Source organism: Chlamydomonas reinhardtii, chromosome 4, assembly GCF_000002595.2.
Source record: "Chlamydomonas reinhardtii strain CC-503 cw92 mt+ chromosome 4, whole genome shotgun sequence".
Classification (NCBI taxonomy): Eukaryota; Viridiplantae; Chlorophyta; class Chlorophyceae; order Chlamydomonadales; family Chlamydomonadaceae; genus Chlamydomonas; species Chlamydomonas reinhardtii.
In genome coordinates, this window is record NC_057007.1 from 3,054,959 (window position 1) to 3,069,498 (window position 14,540).

A 14,540-nucleotide genomic window follows, 5' to 3' on the forward strand; every position below is an offset into this window, starting at 1 on the left:
ACCTGTTAGCCTTTACATAATGTTCCATCCTTTACATAATGTTCCAGCCGCAGGCAATGCGTGCATGCGCCACGCGGGTATCACTCCGCGCCTGCGCAGAAGTGGCCCCACTTGGGGGCCCATTTTCACCCAACGCAGCACCTCTGACAAGGATATTTATCTAACATTTTTCCGCTAGTCAGAATTCTTGTCCTGCGTGATCCTAGTCCTGCGTGATGTGTTTTGGGGTCTGCCGTGCGGGGCGTGCAAAGACGTGTGTCTGGGCCCTCCCAGGGCAAATCCTGCCGCAAGATTTAGACGCTGTCTTATTGTAGGTACATACATGACAGCATAATTGCCCAATAGCGCTTGGTAAAGGCATCAAACATGCTAGTCGGCGCTCAAGTTGCAAAATTGACCAAAGGCCCATATCTTGCACAGGCCGTGTTTTGGGCGTGGTCCAAGTGCCGTCGACTGAATTTACAATCTAGATTTGACTTGGATAGCTTTCAGCTAAATAGGTCGTGTCCTGGCGAGCGCGACATTTCGCAGTTCGACTTCGGTTCTCGCTCGCTTTTACGCCCGGGACCCACTCAGAGACCTTACATATGTCATATTATGCCGTTCCAGTGGTCTAGGTCCATGGACTCACGCAGTCCCCAGATTTGCCGGAGTGCCTAACCCTTCGGCGCCGGTCGGGTTTTCCTCTCTGAACAACTTCGCTGTCTGTGTGCTTGCACTCTCAGATTGCCGCCTCTTATAACGTCGCAAACATTACAAGCCTCAAGCTTACATGCAAGGCTCTCTCAATTGACACCGTCTCGAAGCAACGTCATGTCCAAAACACACGCGCACACTAAGGACACCAGCGCCTGACCAGACAAACGTCAAGGTTATCTGCGAGCAGAGGAGGCACATTCTTCTTCACTGTAAGGGGCGGCCGCACGTGTGGCGCCTTCCCGAAGCTCAGCACGCAGCTATCGATCCACTAGAACGAAGAGTATGCATTGAACATACCGTAGCTACGAGTACGGAACGCCGAAATCAGCACCAAACGGCCACACAGCGCTGACAACACTGGTCCACAGACACACTGCACCCCATACAGGGGGACTACTCTCTCGCTACGGATCGCAGGAAACCTAGGTTTCCGACTACTGAAGACAATATTGCGGAAGCCTTCACGTCGAACGCCGGCATTCTTTGCCAGTCGGGATGCAGAGTGCCACTCAGTGCAAGCAGTTACTGTGCAATTAAGACCCCTGCGATCACCCCAGAAACGCCATAAGTATAAACCAATGGGAAAGGAGGTTGATTGCGACACAGCGCGCCTCAGCGCATTTAACATAGCTAGTGATGGAGCTCTTGCACGGCAGGGAAACCGTGCCGAAGTGTGCCGCGCCCGCCTCGTGTTGATAATTTTAATCATTACCCGCACTGCCGTACAGGACACAAGCAGGCCCAACAACCCCAATCAATCGTACGCACCCACTCCACAGGCCCCGCCACCGCCGCCGCCACCAGGTCTCGCGCTCCGCCGTGTACCCAGCACGTGCCACCGCCGCCGCTCCTGCCATCGTGTCCTCTGGATCCACCCGCCGATCCGCGGATCACTCTGCCGCATACAGCTGTGGGTAGCGCTTGCCGCCGCCACCACTCCCGCTGCCGCCGCCGCTGCTCCCGCGGCCGCCACCGTTCTCGGGGCCGTCGCCGCCACCCATATCCACAATGCAGTGCTCCTTGCTGCGCGGCTGCTCCTGCCCCTGCCCCTGATGCCCGCCGCTGCCGTCCCCCGCTCCGACGACAGCCCCTCCCTCCTTCTGCTCGCCCGCCGCCCTGCCGCCTACACCGCAGCCCTTCTCCAGCTGCTGTCGCTGCTGCTGCTGTTGCTGCCGCTCTGACGTGCCCTCCCCAGCATATTCAGCCGCCGGCTCCTTCCTCAGCTTCTCCGCCTGCTCCATCTCCCTCTGCTTCCGCTCCCACTCCTCCTTTTCTTTCTCCTCCCTTTTCCTCTCATGCTCATTCCAATCCCAGTACACCTGGTTCCGCGTGGCCTTGTCGTACAGGGTGGGGCGGGGGTGGACGTACTGAGCCACCAGCGTGGCTATGATCATGGAGCCTGTGTGAGGGGATGTGTGTGTGTGTATATGTGTGTGTGTGTGTGTGTGTGTGTGTGTGTGTGTGTGTGTGTGTGTGTGTGTGTGTGTGTGTGTGTGTGTGTGTGTGTGTGTGTGTGTGTGTGTGTGTTAGATGTGTGTACGTGTGTGCAACTACGGTTTCCATGGTTGCTCTCTCGAGACTCGTGAACGAGTACTTGGGACAACCTGTGACAACGAGGCACACCAGGCTCACGCAGGCACCACCATGCGCACCTCCTGCCCAGAACGCACACCCACTCTGGAGTCCACCGGAAGTAATACACCAACCCTGAACCAAACCAGTGACCTCAGCAGGGTCACTCATGGCCAAAACATCTACGGTGTCGACATCCCGGCAAGCACTAGGCATGGTGGGGACCGAAATAAGATCTCCCAAAAGAATAACGCAAAACAAGCACACCAGTCACACGCACACACGCACGCGCGACGCACACGACAAGACACCTGCGGGGATTGATACTGCGACCCTCGCAGCCTCACACGACCACGACCACAACCCAGCCAGCACACATTGCCAGCACAGACTTTAGCCTACGAGCAGCCACACGCGCGTCTTGGCCACTAAGCCGGACCAGGCCAGCAGGCCCGAGGTGCTCCAGCACCTAATCCACCCATCAAGCCCCACAGTCCCTGCGCACCCAGTCGCCCAACCGAAATCGCGTGTGTGTGACAGAGCATAAGAAAAGCAAGCTCTTGGGGACAACACATCCCAGCTGTATGTGCTTAGTTGTGTGTGCATGCATGTGTGCTGCAAATGCCCGTGTGCGTGCAAATGCAGGCGTGGGCAGGTGTGCCTGTGCGGGCGTGAATGCGTGTGCACACATGTGCACATGCGCGGCGACGTGGCCGTGCGGCATCGTGCACGGCGCAAGGGAGGCACGGGCAGCAACGAGCATAAGCAACCGCTCGCGTTCTCGATCGCTCATTCCGCCAGCCAATGTCAGACACGCACACACACACACACACACACACACACACACACACACACACATACACACACACACACACACACACACACACGCAAGCACACCACAGCTGCATGACTCACCGCTGATGATGCACAGGATCATGATCCAGATGAATCCAAACATGTCGACGCCCACGCCGATGGCGGGCACGCCGGGCATGACGTCGCGGATGTTGGGCATTGCGAACAGAAGCGTCACAAACAGGGTCGCGTCCAGCAGCGCGGCCTCGCGCGGCCGCAGGAAGATCAAGTCCACGGCTGCGGGGTTGGGTGTGGTGCGCGAGGGATACGGGGTGCTGGGTGGCACAAGGCGGCGGTTGTACGTGTGTGTTACGCGGCACAAGGAAAACATAGCGCAAAGACGAAAAGACAGTGTACGCGACGGAGCAAAGCGACAGTTTATGTGTGTATGGGACGCCTCTTTGCACGACACAGGCAGCGCAGCAGGGGCGGCGGCACCTAGCCATGCATCACGCATCAGCTGCCTATCCCTGCCCCCTTGCGCCTTCCCGCTCACCGTAGCTTGCAGCGCAGCCGCTCAGTACCCACATGCCGATCAGGATGATGACGCAGAACAGCTGCAAAAACACAAGCAAGCCAGGCATGATGGATGAGTGGCGGCGACATCGCCCCCCGGGCGACGCCTGGCGGGTTGGAAGGCGCTTCAAGTGCATAAGCACCTTGACATGAGCGCTGGACAGTGTGGGCACCCTTGCTTGGTCGGACTGTCCCTTCTCGTAATGTCGCATACAAAAGCACACGCATACATGTAACATATGCACGTAAACACGTACTCTGCACGCAACTCCACCACATGGAAATCTGGAGTAACCCCACCCGCCGTGTAACCAGAACGTCTAAGAGCGTCACCTTCGTGAAGACAGACCGCTTGATGGTTATAGCTGCGTGCGCGGGCAAGGCAAAGGGGAAACCACGATGAGGGGAAGAGGGCAACCTTGTGTCCGTGTACGGCATGTTTGTGTGCGTGTGTTGAAATGCATTCTTACAGCGCTGCCCTGCGCTGCGTGGCCAGCAGCACCCCCCCCCCCCGATGGGAGGAATAGCTCGGCAGACCTTGTGTGTTTCGGGCTGCTGCCACCCGCGCCCTCGCCACCCGCACCGCCACCCGCTCCGAAACCCACACCGCCACCCGCTCCGAAACCCACACCGCCACCCGCACCATCGCCGCCTCACCGTACGTCAGGTGCACCTCCCCCTCTTGATTCTGACTGCTGCCGCTCCACCACAGCATATAGTTCTCCTGGGTGTGTATATGTGTGCGTGCGTGCAAATGCGTGTGAATATGCGTGCGAAAAGGTCCAAAAGGCCCCGTGACCCGGCGAGTTTGGGCTCGTATATGCACGCAAGCAGGCAGGCAGGCAGGCAGGCAATTGCTGTACAAGTACACTCACAACACACATGCCCACACACACGCACCCCCACACGCTGACACACACGCCCCCACACGCACACCTGCACATCCGCCAGCGCCTCCACCTCCTGGCGCCAGCCCACCGCCGCGGTGCGCTGATTGAGTAGCACGGCAATGGGGTAGCGGTAGGTGGTGTTGCCCACATAAGACATCAGCCTACGGGTACGCGAAGGTGCGCAAGCGGTAGGGTGTGTGAGGTCTAGCTAGAGCAGCAAGAGTGCTTCAACAACAAGGCAATTCAAGTTAAAGAGGGCGCATGACCCAAAAATCGTAAACTATGGTATGTTCCCGTTGTGAACGGTGCAGGTTTGATAGCAGCAGCGGAGTGCGCTGGCGGGACTCTGCTTTTTCAAGCTTCATTATTTCATGCCCCACCCACTTGACGACGGCGCGGTATTCGTCATAGGGGTAGAAGTAGTTGTTCTTGACGACGTCGACGATGATGTCCAGTTGCTTAAAGCCTGGAGCGGTTTAGGAGCGGCAGGAGAGACGCAGCAGCGGAATAAGCGTTTTGTGTGTGTGTGTGTGTGTGTGTATGTGCGTGTGCGCGTGTAACTACGGTTTCCATGGTTGCCCCCTCGAGTCTCGAGATCCGTATGTGTGTGGGTGTGTGCGTGCGTGCGTGCGTGCGTGTTGATTGGGCGTGGCACCCAGGCACGCACCCACCATACCCACCCGGCCTGCCACATAACAACCACCTACTCTGCCAGTCACCCATCCACCACACCCACCCATCACACCCACCCACCCACCGAGCCCGGCACGCACCTACGCGGTCGCCCTGGGACAGAGTCACCAAACCCCCACCCGTGGCCGTCACCACCTGAACGTGTGTGCAGAGCGGGAGGGGGGGGTGGAGTAGAGGCGTGGGAGATGTGTAAGTGTGCATGTACCATATATGCGTCAAACAGGGCCGACGGCAGGCAGCGGCGGAATGCAGGCACAGTAGGCGCTGCAGCGCGGGGCAGCAGGTCACAGGCGCACGGCGCAGAAATGGCCCCAGCCGTCACAACAGCAGAGCAGGTAATGCATGGGGTGATAGGACTCCTGACCCCCCGCCCCTCCCCCCAAAGGACGATCCAACGAAAACACACACACACACACACAAACAAACAAACACACACACACACACACACACACACGCACACACATACACACGCACACGCCTCACGTCCACGTTCACGGTGACTCCCGCCTGTTGCAGCCGGTCATGCTCGTCCAGCAGCCATTGGCGGCCGGCAGCGGCGGCGGCGGCGCGGGCTCCTGCTGCGGCCCAGGGGTTGAGGCTGCCCAGGTGTACCTCGAAGTTGAGCCGTGCCAGGCCCGTCACCACATCCTGAAGAGCAGGACGGAGGAGGCGAGGAGGAGGGGGCGAGGGAAATCAGGACGGGGATTTCCAGGCATGACTGGTTAGGCGTGCGATGGTGGCTATGGACATGAGACGGAAGGAAAGGAGGTCGTTGCGGATGGGGCGGGGATAGGGATGTGTGGGAGCGGTATTGTCGGTGCGAGTAGCAGCGGCCAAACCAGCCAAATCAGTCAAGAGCGGGCGCATCCCAGCTTCATTCCTGGCAGTGGGTGTGCCCTCGCCCTCGCCCTCGTTTACCACGCGCATTCCAACGCAAGCGCCGTCAAGAAAGTCTCCCCCATCCTCAGCCAAATCCTCCCCCGCACACCCGCGAGCGCACGCACCATGGAAATGAGGGTGGCATTGACCAGCACATATGCCGCAATGCCAAACAGTAGCGGCCGCGGCTGTACCGCCTGTGGCGATGGCGGGCTGTCGTAGTCTTCATAATCTGCTGGAACAACGGATACATTTGTAGCAGCCGCCTGGGTCGCCAACGCTGCTGCGCCTCCGATTGGCGGCGGCGGCACAGATGGCGGCGGCGGCGCAGATGGCGGCGGCGGCGCAAGTGGCGGCGGCAGCGCCGCGAGCGGTACCTGGTCTGGCGACCAGGGCTGGCGGTTGAGCTTCAGCCAGTACGTCCAGGCCGGGCTGTCGTACAGTGACGTACCGCTTCCGCTGAACGAATGCTCTCGTTCGTTTGCGCGGCCCCACAGCACCGCAGCAATCTGTGGGAGCGATACGTGTAGGTTGGGTTGTAGCCTCCATGAAAGACGGCGTGGATATTGGGGAGGGGCAAGTTGGAGGGGAAGAGCACGGCACATGGCGTCGCACGGTGAGGGCGCGACACGGCGTCGGCCGCGTCCTTCTGTGCTCCTCGAAAATTCAAGCACAAACCTGCGCGTCTCCTTGCCTGGGTCCTGTTTAATGACAACCACAACCACAAAAATAACTCTTTTGCACGCGTGTCATACCGTGCTGCAGTTGCGACGAAGTGCGGCGAAGAAGCGATCCTGCCTCGCCATCAGCCGCTCATTGGCGGCCTGTGCGGAGGCCTTTGCGGTGGTATTGTCGGCGTCCTGAAGCAGCGCCTCCTGTGGGCGCGTGTGTGTGTGTGTGTGTGTGTGTGTGTGTGTGTGTGTGTGTGTGTGTGTGTGTGTGTGTGTGTGTGTGTGTGTGTGTGTGTGTGTGTGTGTGTGTGGTGGTGGTGGGGGTGGGGGTATTTGCCCAATTCCGAAGTTGTGTCAAGCCATCGTCGCCCAACCCAGGAATGTACCCTAGTGCGTTGGTATTAACGGGGTATGCTGATATTGGCTGGCTTCGTAGCCTATGCCCCGCCCTGCCTGCCCTGCCCGCTCGCTTGCGGGCTGCCCCTCACTGTCCCATCGCACAGCCTGTGCAGGCGCCACCCCTCCTTACACGCATGCACGACACGTACCCACGCACGCACCATGCACGCATGAAACTATTGGACTTCCTCACCTCAGCCGCGGCCCATGCGACCCATGCCTGCAGCACCGGTGAGTTTACGTAGGTGGCGTTGAGGCTCCTCAGCAGGGCGGAGGCGGCACTGGAACTGGAGGCTAGGCGGTTGAGGGGGTACAGCAGGCAAATGAAATCGAGCTGCTCCTCGTCGCTTTGCCTGGCGCCCACTATGAAGATAGGAAGGCACAGCCCGACCAGCGGAATCGTGAGCAGCAGCACAACCAGCACGGGCAGGATGCAGCCTGTGCGAGTGGGACAAGGGCCAACGGGACTGGGGTTTGGCGCAGGTTTTGGTGCTGTCGGCCTTGGCGAGTATTAGCGTCACTTCTCGCTTCATGTACACATTTAATCGGAACTAGCCTACGCTGCATACCGAGCAAGCGTCAGGAGCAAGCGTGCCAGTTGGCAAGAACGAGTCCTCATTGCAAATTGCATACTGCAGGCGTTACTTTGAGATTTACATACCTCGTGGCTTAATGCCTGTCGGTTTCGGCTTGGGCGCCGGTTCTCCTTTGGGCTGGTGAGCCGCTCGGTATTCATCCAGGAGTTCTGCTAGAAGACCAGCCGTGTGTTGACGACGATACTTATCTTGAAAATCATCGCTATGGTCATTGCTGAGTGTCAGGGTCTTCGTTGGGTCTTCGTTGCCGGCCTTATGCTCCCGCAAAGTTGAGCGTCTGTGCAGCTCTGCTGTTGCAGACATGTTGCGTTACAATATTTCGCCGGAAACAGGGGCCCTCCAACACCTGGTTTCTGGGCCCGATTCGGGAAACAATGTTGTTTCCCCGAATCGGGCCGATTCTGCGAGGCAGCACACACACACACAAGTCAGTTTATACTAGAACACACTCCACAACACACTTCACAACACATTTAAGGCACCACGCGAACTTGTAGTGCAACTTGCGTGCCTCGCGGTGCATGTCGCCAAGGGGCTGGCTGCGCCCGGGAGGCACAAGGCGCGCCGTAACCTCTGTGGTCCTGGCATATGTGGCAGCTATACTTACTGGACTCCCCCTTGCTGGTGCGATGCAATTCCTGCGCGCAGCCCAGCAAATTAGCAAGTTGTTCACTACGCCGGCCGCCGCACAGCACGGAATACTAGGCTGGAGCTTTACCAAGTTGTTTACTGTGATCCTATGCTTACTCTTGTCGTTTGCTTTCCTTAAGCCTCACCTCAGCGGCAACGCCAATAGCGATGGTGTCCGCGTCGTGAAGCAAGTAGTCGCTTCAGCCACGGGCACGTCACCAGAAGCTGTCGGCCATGTCGCCAGTGTACTAAGGGGAACAGATGGCGAGACTGGGACTATGTTTGACCATCTACACACTGCTATATCCAACGCGACTGGCGCACTGAATACCAGCATAAGTACATGTGCACACTGCTACGCGGAAGTCCGCCTGGAGTATAAGGGAGACGTTTGTGTGAACCCCGATTGCCACGGGCCGGGCCACGCGAGACTGGAGAAGCCTGGTAGCGATAACTACCAGAAGAATGTATATGTTATAACGATGGATGGTGTCTTTCGGGGCATACAGGTAATGAAGCGGCATCAACGTACTTACTCATGGGGTCGCACCGGGGATGGGACCTGCACACGCCTTCACTTCAGCCCCACGCCTGCGCTCGCACTCTCCTGCCTGCTTCTCCTGCCCGCAGGAACTTAAAGTATGTAGGAGATGCCATGCCTCGTATGGGCCAACCTTCTACCGGTGTTATGTACGTGACGACAAGGGCAACCGTGTCCGTGCGAATCGCTACTTCACCGGGGCGAACGTGAGCCTTGAAGGTGACTACCAGGCCGCGTATAGCCTTGACGACCATCCCTTCATCAATACGCATAGCGGGTATTACTTCGGGCTGGATGTGCTGAACTTCATTCATGAAGCCAAGGCTACCAACAAGGCAAGTGTGCAGCGGAGGGGCAAACAATGGCGCCCGCACCACGCGCACGCATGCGCACTGCTGACCGGCTGTCCTAGGCCACTGCGCTCAGTAGTTGGAGCCTATGGCCCCGGCAATGAAATTGAACCCGCCCGCGCAGGGATGTAGCGTGGGCATGCGGAACGCGTCCATCGACGGCGCGCACAGCTGCAGCTGGCCCTCTTTTGCCAAACGCCCGCGCTCCATGTAGTGCTCCAGCCGCTCCGGGGAGCGCAGGATCTCCTCCACGCCGATGATCGACTTGCCCTCCGCCAGGACCACCAGGGCGTCGCCCAGCCACATGGTGCCATTCCACAGGACGCTGCGGCCGATGATGGAGTCAACGGGGACGGTTCTGTTGCCCAGCATGACCTCACAGCCGCCAAGCGCCTTTTGAATGCGGTCGTCCAGGCAGTACACGAACTGCAGGTGGGGGGGGCAACCAGCAAGAAGCTGAACAGACTAATCAGAATCAGGAAACATACATGGACGTGGTCGCTGCCCTACTGTGCCACATGTGAATCCCAACGTTCCAGCGCTGGTCGCGGACTCACCAGGTCCACGCGCTTCCATGGCCCACCACCGCTGGCAAACAGGCGGCGCTGTAGCTCCAGCCCGGCCTTGGTCATCCCCAGGGGCGGCTCCCACTCCTCGTACTCCTCCTCCTCCGTCACTGGGGGTGGGTTGTCGAGCGCGTCACTGAAGGAAGAGGCGAGCTGCGACAAGTTCATGTGACGCTGGTCGAAAAGCTTGGCCGTCGGGCGGGTGCCCTTCCACGCCCAGCCTAGGATCGCGTACAGCGGCATGTACTGCTCCGGGCAGTCAGTCCCGTCCTCGCTGTACACGGCCTCCACCTCCTCCTGCCAGGTTGCGGCCCCTGCAACAATGCACGGGGCACAATGCCAGTCATGCGCCAGGACGTGACAATCGATGCACCCCCAATCCATCCCTCGCTTGTGCTTCGCCCCTTACCCCAGCCTGCCGCACCCAGCCCAGCACTCACCCAGGGGCATCAGCAGCAGTGCGCTCTTGGCGATGTTCGTCTGGTACTTGGTGCTCCACGAGATTGGGTAGTCGGGGTGTGGCGACATGTCCTTGGTGGTGCGCCAGAAGCGCGGGTGCACGGCCGCCAGGTCGACACCCGGCGGCAGGCACTGCAGGAACTGAAGGAGGCAGTCCAGCAGGTGCGGCAGGAACTGGACCTGCGGCATTGCGTCGATTCAAAAGGGAATCGCTCTCAGATGCTTGACCAAGCACTGCAGGCAAGCAATGACTTACAATCGGAGGGCCAATACCATGCGACCCAACCTCGAATAAGTGCCAAGCTGCCCATCAATCCATCGCGCACCAGGATGAAGGCATACGTTCCGCCCGCCTTCTTGTTGCCACCGCGCGTCGGCCTGGTGCCGGCCACGGCCTTCTCATCCGGCCCCGCCATCTGGATCACAAAAGGCTCGCGAAGGCTGCCCGCTGGCTCCACGTCAAGGTCCTGCTCCATGTCCTGCTCCATGTCACTCCCACCACCGCTGCGGTACTCAGGAGACGTCCGCACCAGCGCCTGCCAAGCCATCACGGCCACAATGATGCTGCGGATGACGTTGAAGAACATGAACTGGGGGGTCTCCAGGATCGCATCCCCGTGCTGCTGCTGCGCCGGCGGTGGCGAGTGTAACGGCTGCTGCGCCTGCCGCGGCTGCTGTAGCTGCTGTGGCTGCCGCGGCTGCTGCGGCTGCCGCTGCTGCTGCGGCTGCTGCGGCTGCTGCGGCTGCCGCGGGGGCTGGTAGTGCAGCTGCTGCCGGTACTGCTGGTGGTACTGCAGCTGCTGGTGCTCCTGGTGCTGCTGCCGCTGCGGCTGCTGCGGCAAATGGTACTGCTGCGCGCCGCCCGGCATGCGGTTGCCCACGCTAGCCATGACGAGCCTTGGGCTGGCGGCCGACCGGTGCACAGCACTTGCAGGCCGCTCGGGTGGACGAATGCCGGAAGCAAGGCCTGCGACAGAAAGGCCGCGAGGCTGACCAGGCTGTCCGAAGCTCCCTGATGCCACACAGTGCATAGCCTTACGCGAGCGGCTAGGAGCGCGAGCCACCGATGACTGCACGCCCCACCCTGCTGCGCACGCCTGCTGCGTAGTGCTGCGTCCACCGCCCGCCGCAGTGCTGGGCCCAGCGCCAGTCCCCCCGGTCGCCGACCAAGGTGGACCCGCTGCCGCCGCCGCTGCCGCCGCCGCTGCTGCCGCCGCCGCTGCCGCCGCCGACGTTGGACCCACACTGCCGCGCAGTAGTTGCTCAGCGACTGGCGCCGCCATCATGAGCATGCCACTGGGCCGCGGCTGCAGCAGCAACTGGCCATCGACGACAACGCCTTCATACAGCTGAGCCACCGGTACGCGCGAGTCAAGGAGGAAAGTCTCGCCGGCCTTGTAGCAAGTCATGAAGGTGCCGCTGCTGCTGCCGCCGCCGCCGCCGCCGGACACCGCACCGGACTGAAGGCCAGCACCCAACGCCCCCAAGCCAGGCTGCTGTACGCCATGCTGCGAGCGTGGCGGGACCCGGCCGTGATGCTGAGGCGACGCAAGTCCCACATCAAAATCCATGTCAGGGATCAAGTCCAGGAATGAATCCTCCAGCTCCGGGCTGCGTGGGAGCGTCGTTCCACCCCCACCCAATGCAGCTGCTGCCATACGCGGCGTATGAGCAGCCATGGAGTTGGCACCAGTTTCGCCTGCTGTGGTAGGACCAGCGTCCGCCCAGGCCGCGTGGCCGTGGGCGCTGGCTGCCGCAGTTGCCGTCGCGGCCGGCAGCTGGCGCGGAGTGCTTGCAGCCTGCGAGGCGTGGCGCACAGTGCCGCGAGCTGCAGCGGCAAAGCCCGGAGAGGTACCGCCGGCGGCCCCGCCCGCATGCGGAGAGGCAGCACGTGAGCCAGCGGCAGCAGCCGCCGCCGCCGCCGGGCTGGCCACAGCAGCGGCCGGCAGCTGGCGCGGCGTGCTTGCACTGCCGACGACAGCCCCTGCTGCCGCAGCCTGCGAGGCGTGGCGCACAGTGCCGCGAGCTGCAGCGGCAAAGCTCAGAGAGGTACCACCGGCGCCCCCGCCCGCATGTGGGGAAGCTGCACAAGCAGCACGTGAGCCGGCAGCGACAGCCGCCGCCGCCGCCGCCGGGCTGGCCACAGCAGCGGCCGGCAGCTGGCGCGGCGTGCTTGCACTGCCGATGACAGCCCCTGCTGCCGCAGCCTGCGAGGCGTGGCGCACAGTGCCGCGAGCTGCAGCTCCAAAGCTCGGAGAGGTACCGCCGGCGCCCCCGCCCGCATGCAGGGAAGCAGCACGTGAGCCGGCAGCGACAGCCGCCGCCGCCGCCGCCGGGCTGGCCACAGCAGCGGCCGGCAGCTGGCGCGGCGTGCTTGCACTGCCGACGACAGCCCCTGCTGCCCCAGTCTTCAGCTTGATCGTCAGACCGCGACCAGTGTTCGACGGGGCGACGCTGCCAGCACCGGTAGGACCAGTGCGGGTGCCGGCAGCCGCGCGTGCAATAGCGGCAGAGGCGGCGGCCGCCGCGGGGCTGGCCGCAACCGCCGCCAGGGGCTGCCGGGGCATGCCGCCACTGTTGGCCGCCCCGCTCACCGGCAGCGCACGTGCGCATCCCGCAGTGACGCTGCCCGGCGGGGCCATGCTGAGGCCACCGCCCGCAGCGGTAGGAGCAGCACGGGCGCCGTGAGGCGTGCGTGCAGCGGTGGCTACAGCCGCAAGTGGGCTGGCAGACGGTGCCCACGCAGGAGAACGTGCGTGGCCACTACCAGCGCCACCAGTTGCCAGGAGCAGCGCACTGGTTGGGGTGTGGCTGGTGATCAGTGCATCCCTGTACGAGCCCGGGGAGGCGCCGGTGCCACTCAGGGGGGAGGCTGTGGCCGACGAGACGCTAGCGGCCTTGCTCTCGTGGCTCGCCTCTCGAACGGGGCTCAGGCCTCCTGCGTGCAGTGGCACATCCATCCCAGCCTCATCACGCTATTTGTCGAATGACAAGATCGCAAAAATTGACTCGCCACCCAGCCTGTATGGCTGCGGTCGAGCCCGCGCTAGCGGTTCCCGCCAAAACAGCTACCTTGAGGCTGGAACGCGAGGACAGTGGGATCATGCGCCCCGGCTAGGACGTCGGAGTTGTCTGCAGCAAGCAGGTACAAGAGCGGCAGAGAATGAGAGGCGCAACCGACAATCGCAACCACAATCGCAACCAGAATGGCGCGCCGACCGGAGGGCTTACCAGCGGCCTGGCGGGAAGACACGTGCGGGCGTTTACGGCCTCCATTCACAGGCTTTGCCGCCGCCTTGAAGAGGGCCTCCTCGTCCTCCGCCTCGCCAACGCTACCGCCCAATCGCGAAGCGCTCTGAGTCGCTGTGTCGGCCAGAGCAGCCGCGTCTACCCGAGTTCGACGCGTTGAGATTGTGCGTGTAGCGGCGGACTTGGCACGCTTGGCGCGCGGCTGAGGCTCAGGGCTGTCTCCGCCATTCTCCATGCGCTCGTAGTGGCCAGGGACCTGGCTAGCTGCTCGCGCACTTCTTCGTGCTCTATCAGCACCATTATCGACCGCGAAGGCCATCAATGGATGGCGAGAGCTGCGGCCGGTGCAAGTGCCGGGTTGGAACTTGAACAACCAAAGTTGGGCTGAGACTGGATGCTACCCTTAAGTAGAACAATTACAAGACGTTCGTAGCAATTAGGAGAACGTTGCATTTCAAAGAGAAGCGAGAAACAGAAAGTTGCATCCGGAATCGTGCATGGCGCCGGGAACACAGCCATGTTTCCAGAAACAGAACTCCCCTGTTTCCGGACTTGGGCTCTTGCGTTATGCCAATACGAAATAAAGGTTCAGGGCAGCAATAGCAGGAGCAGTCTGCGTCATTAGTTCAGGCCCTGCTGTCCGACACTCATGCATAGCGGACCGCCTAGCAATTTATGGGGCATGTCCCGCAAGAACTATGTTGCTATGGAACAGTGCCATGATATGATGGAGGATTGACGGCAGGAAAGGATGCACGCCAACTGCCGCCTGTGCCACTTTTGGTGCCACTCCCCTGAGTCGTGCTGAGTTCAAGGCTCAAAACGACTTTGATTTGCTCCAAACCACTTGATAACGACTTCCAATATAGTGCGAACAGGTGGAGGGACCATTTGTCGGGTACCGTACTGGGTGCGTGTGCCATAGGACAGTGTTAAGGGGGGCTGCGTTACCCCAATCCCCACAGGCACGCTCAG

The 14,540-nt window shown here is 61.1% G+C and overlaps 2 protein-coding genes across 2 annotated transcripts; both read right to left on the reverse strand.

Moving 5' to 3' along the window:
* Positions 1 to 8,847, reverse strand: CHLRE_04g225250v5 (uncharacterized protein). The gene is made up of 15 exons (XM_043061984.1): positions 8,547 to 8,847; positions 8,378 to 8,408; positions 7,836 to 8,171; positions 7,368 to 7,612; positions 6,860 to 6,979; positions 6,230 to 6,613; positions 5,709 to 5,873; positions 5,306 to 5,360; positions 4,917 to 4,998; positions 4,579 to 4,693; positions 4,300 to 4,366; positions 3,976 to 4,007; positions 3,623 to 3,683; positions 3,187 to 3,363; positions 1 to 2,098 (listed from the first exon to the last, which is right to left on the reverse strand). Exons 3-15 carry the CDS (start codon positions 8,071 to 8,073, stop codon positions 1,590 to 1,592), a joined length of 2,250 nt encoding a protein of 749 aa, XP_042925336.1. The 5' UTR covers positions 8,074 to 8,171; positions 8,378 to 8,408; positions 8,547 to 8,847; the 3' UTR covers positions 1 to 1,589.
* Positions 8,848 to 8,901: 54 nt separating this feature from the next.
* On the reverse strand, positions 8,902 to 14,417 carry CHLRE_04g225301v5 (uncharacterized protein). Its single transcript, XM_043061985.1, has 7 exons — positions 13,548 to 14,417; positions 13,389 to 13,448; positions 12,415 to 13,254; positions 10,643 to 12,342; positions 10,298 to 10,496; positions 9,849 to 10,171; positions 8,902 to 9,717 (listed from the first exon to the last, which is right to left on the reverse strand). The coding sequence occupies exons 1-7, from the start codon at positions 13,798 to 13,800 to the stop codon at positions 9,364 to 9,366; spliced, it is 3,729 nt and encodes a 1,242-aa protein (XP_042925337.1). The 5' UTR covers positions 13,801 to 14,417; the 3' UTR covers positions 8,902 to 9,363.
* Between the last annotated feature and the right edge of the window lie 123 nt (positions 14,418 to 14,540).

What these genes read in the sequence shown, in the direction of transcription:
- CHLRE_04g225301v5 (XM_043061985.1), bottom strand. Translation starts at nt 13,800, where the DNA reads ATGGAGAATGGCGGAGACAGCCCTGAGCCTCAGCCGCGCGCCAAGCGT. An exon ending in CCTCGCGTTCCAGCCTCAAG is followed by an intron (nt 13,255 to 13,388) that starts GTAGCTGTTTTG and finishes CACTGCACGCAG; the next exon opens with GAGGCCTGAGCCCCGTTCGA. An exon ending in ACTGCTGCTGATGCCCCTGG is followed by an intron (nt 10,172 to 10,297) that starts GTGAGTGCTGGG and finishes GCATTGTTGCAG; the next exon opens with GGGCCGCAACCTGGCAGGAG.
- CHLRE_04g225250v5 (XM_043061984.1), bottom strand. Translation starts at nt 8,073, where the DNA reads ATGTCTGCAACAGCAGAGCTGCACAGACGCTCAACTTTGCGGGAGCAT. An exon ending in GGAGGTGCACCTGACGTACG is followed by an intron (nt 4,008 to 4,299) that starts GTGAGGCGGCGA and finishes CCGCGCACGCAG; the next exon opens with CTATAACCATCAAGCGGTCT. An exon ending in AGCGGTCTGTCTTCACGAAG is followed by an intron (nt 3,684 to 3,975) that starts GTGACGCTCTTA and finishes GTGTTTTTGCAG; the next exon opens with CTGTTCTGCGTCATCATCCT.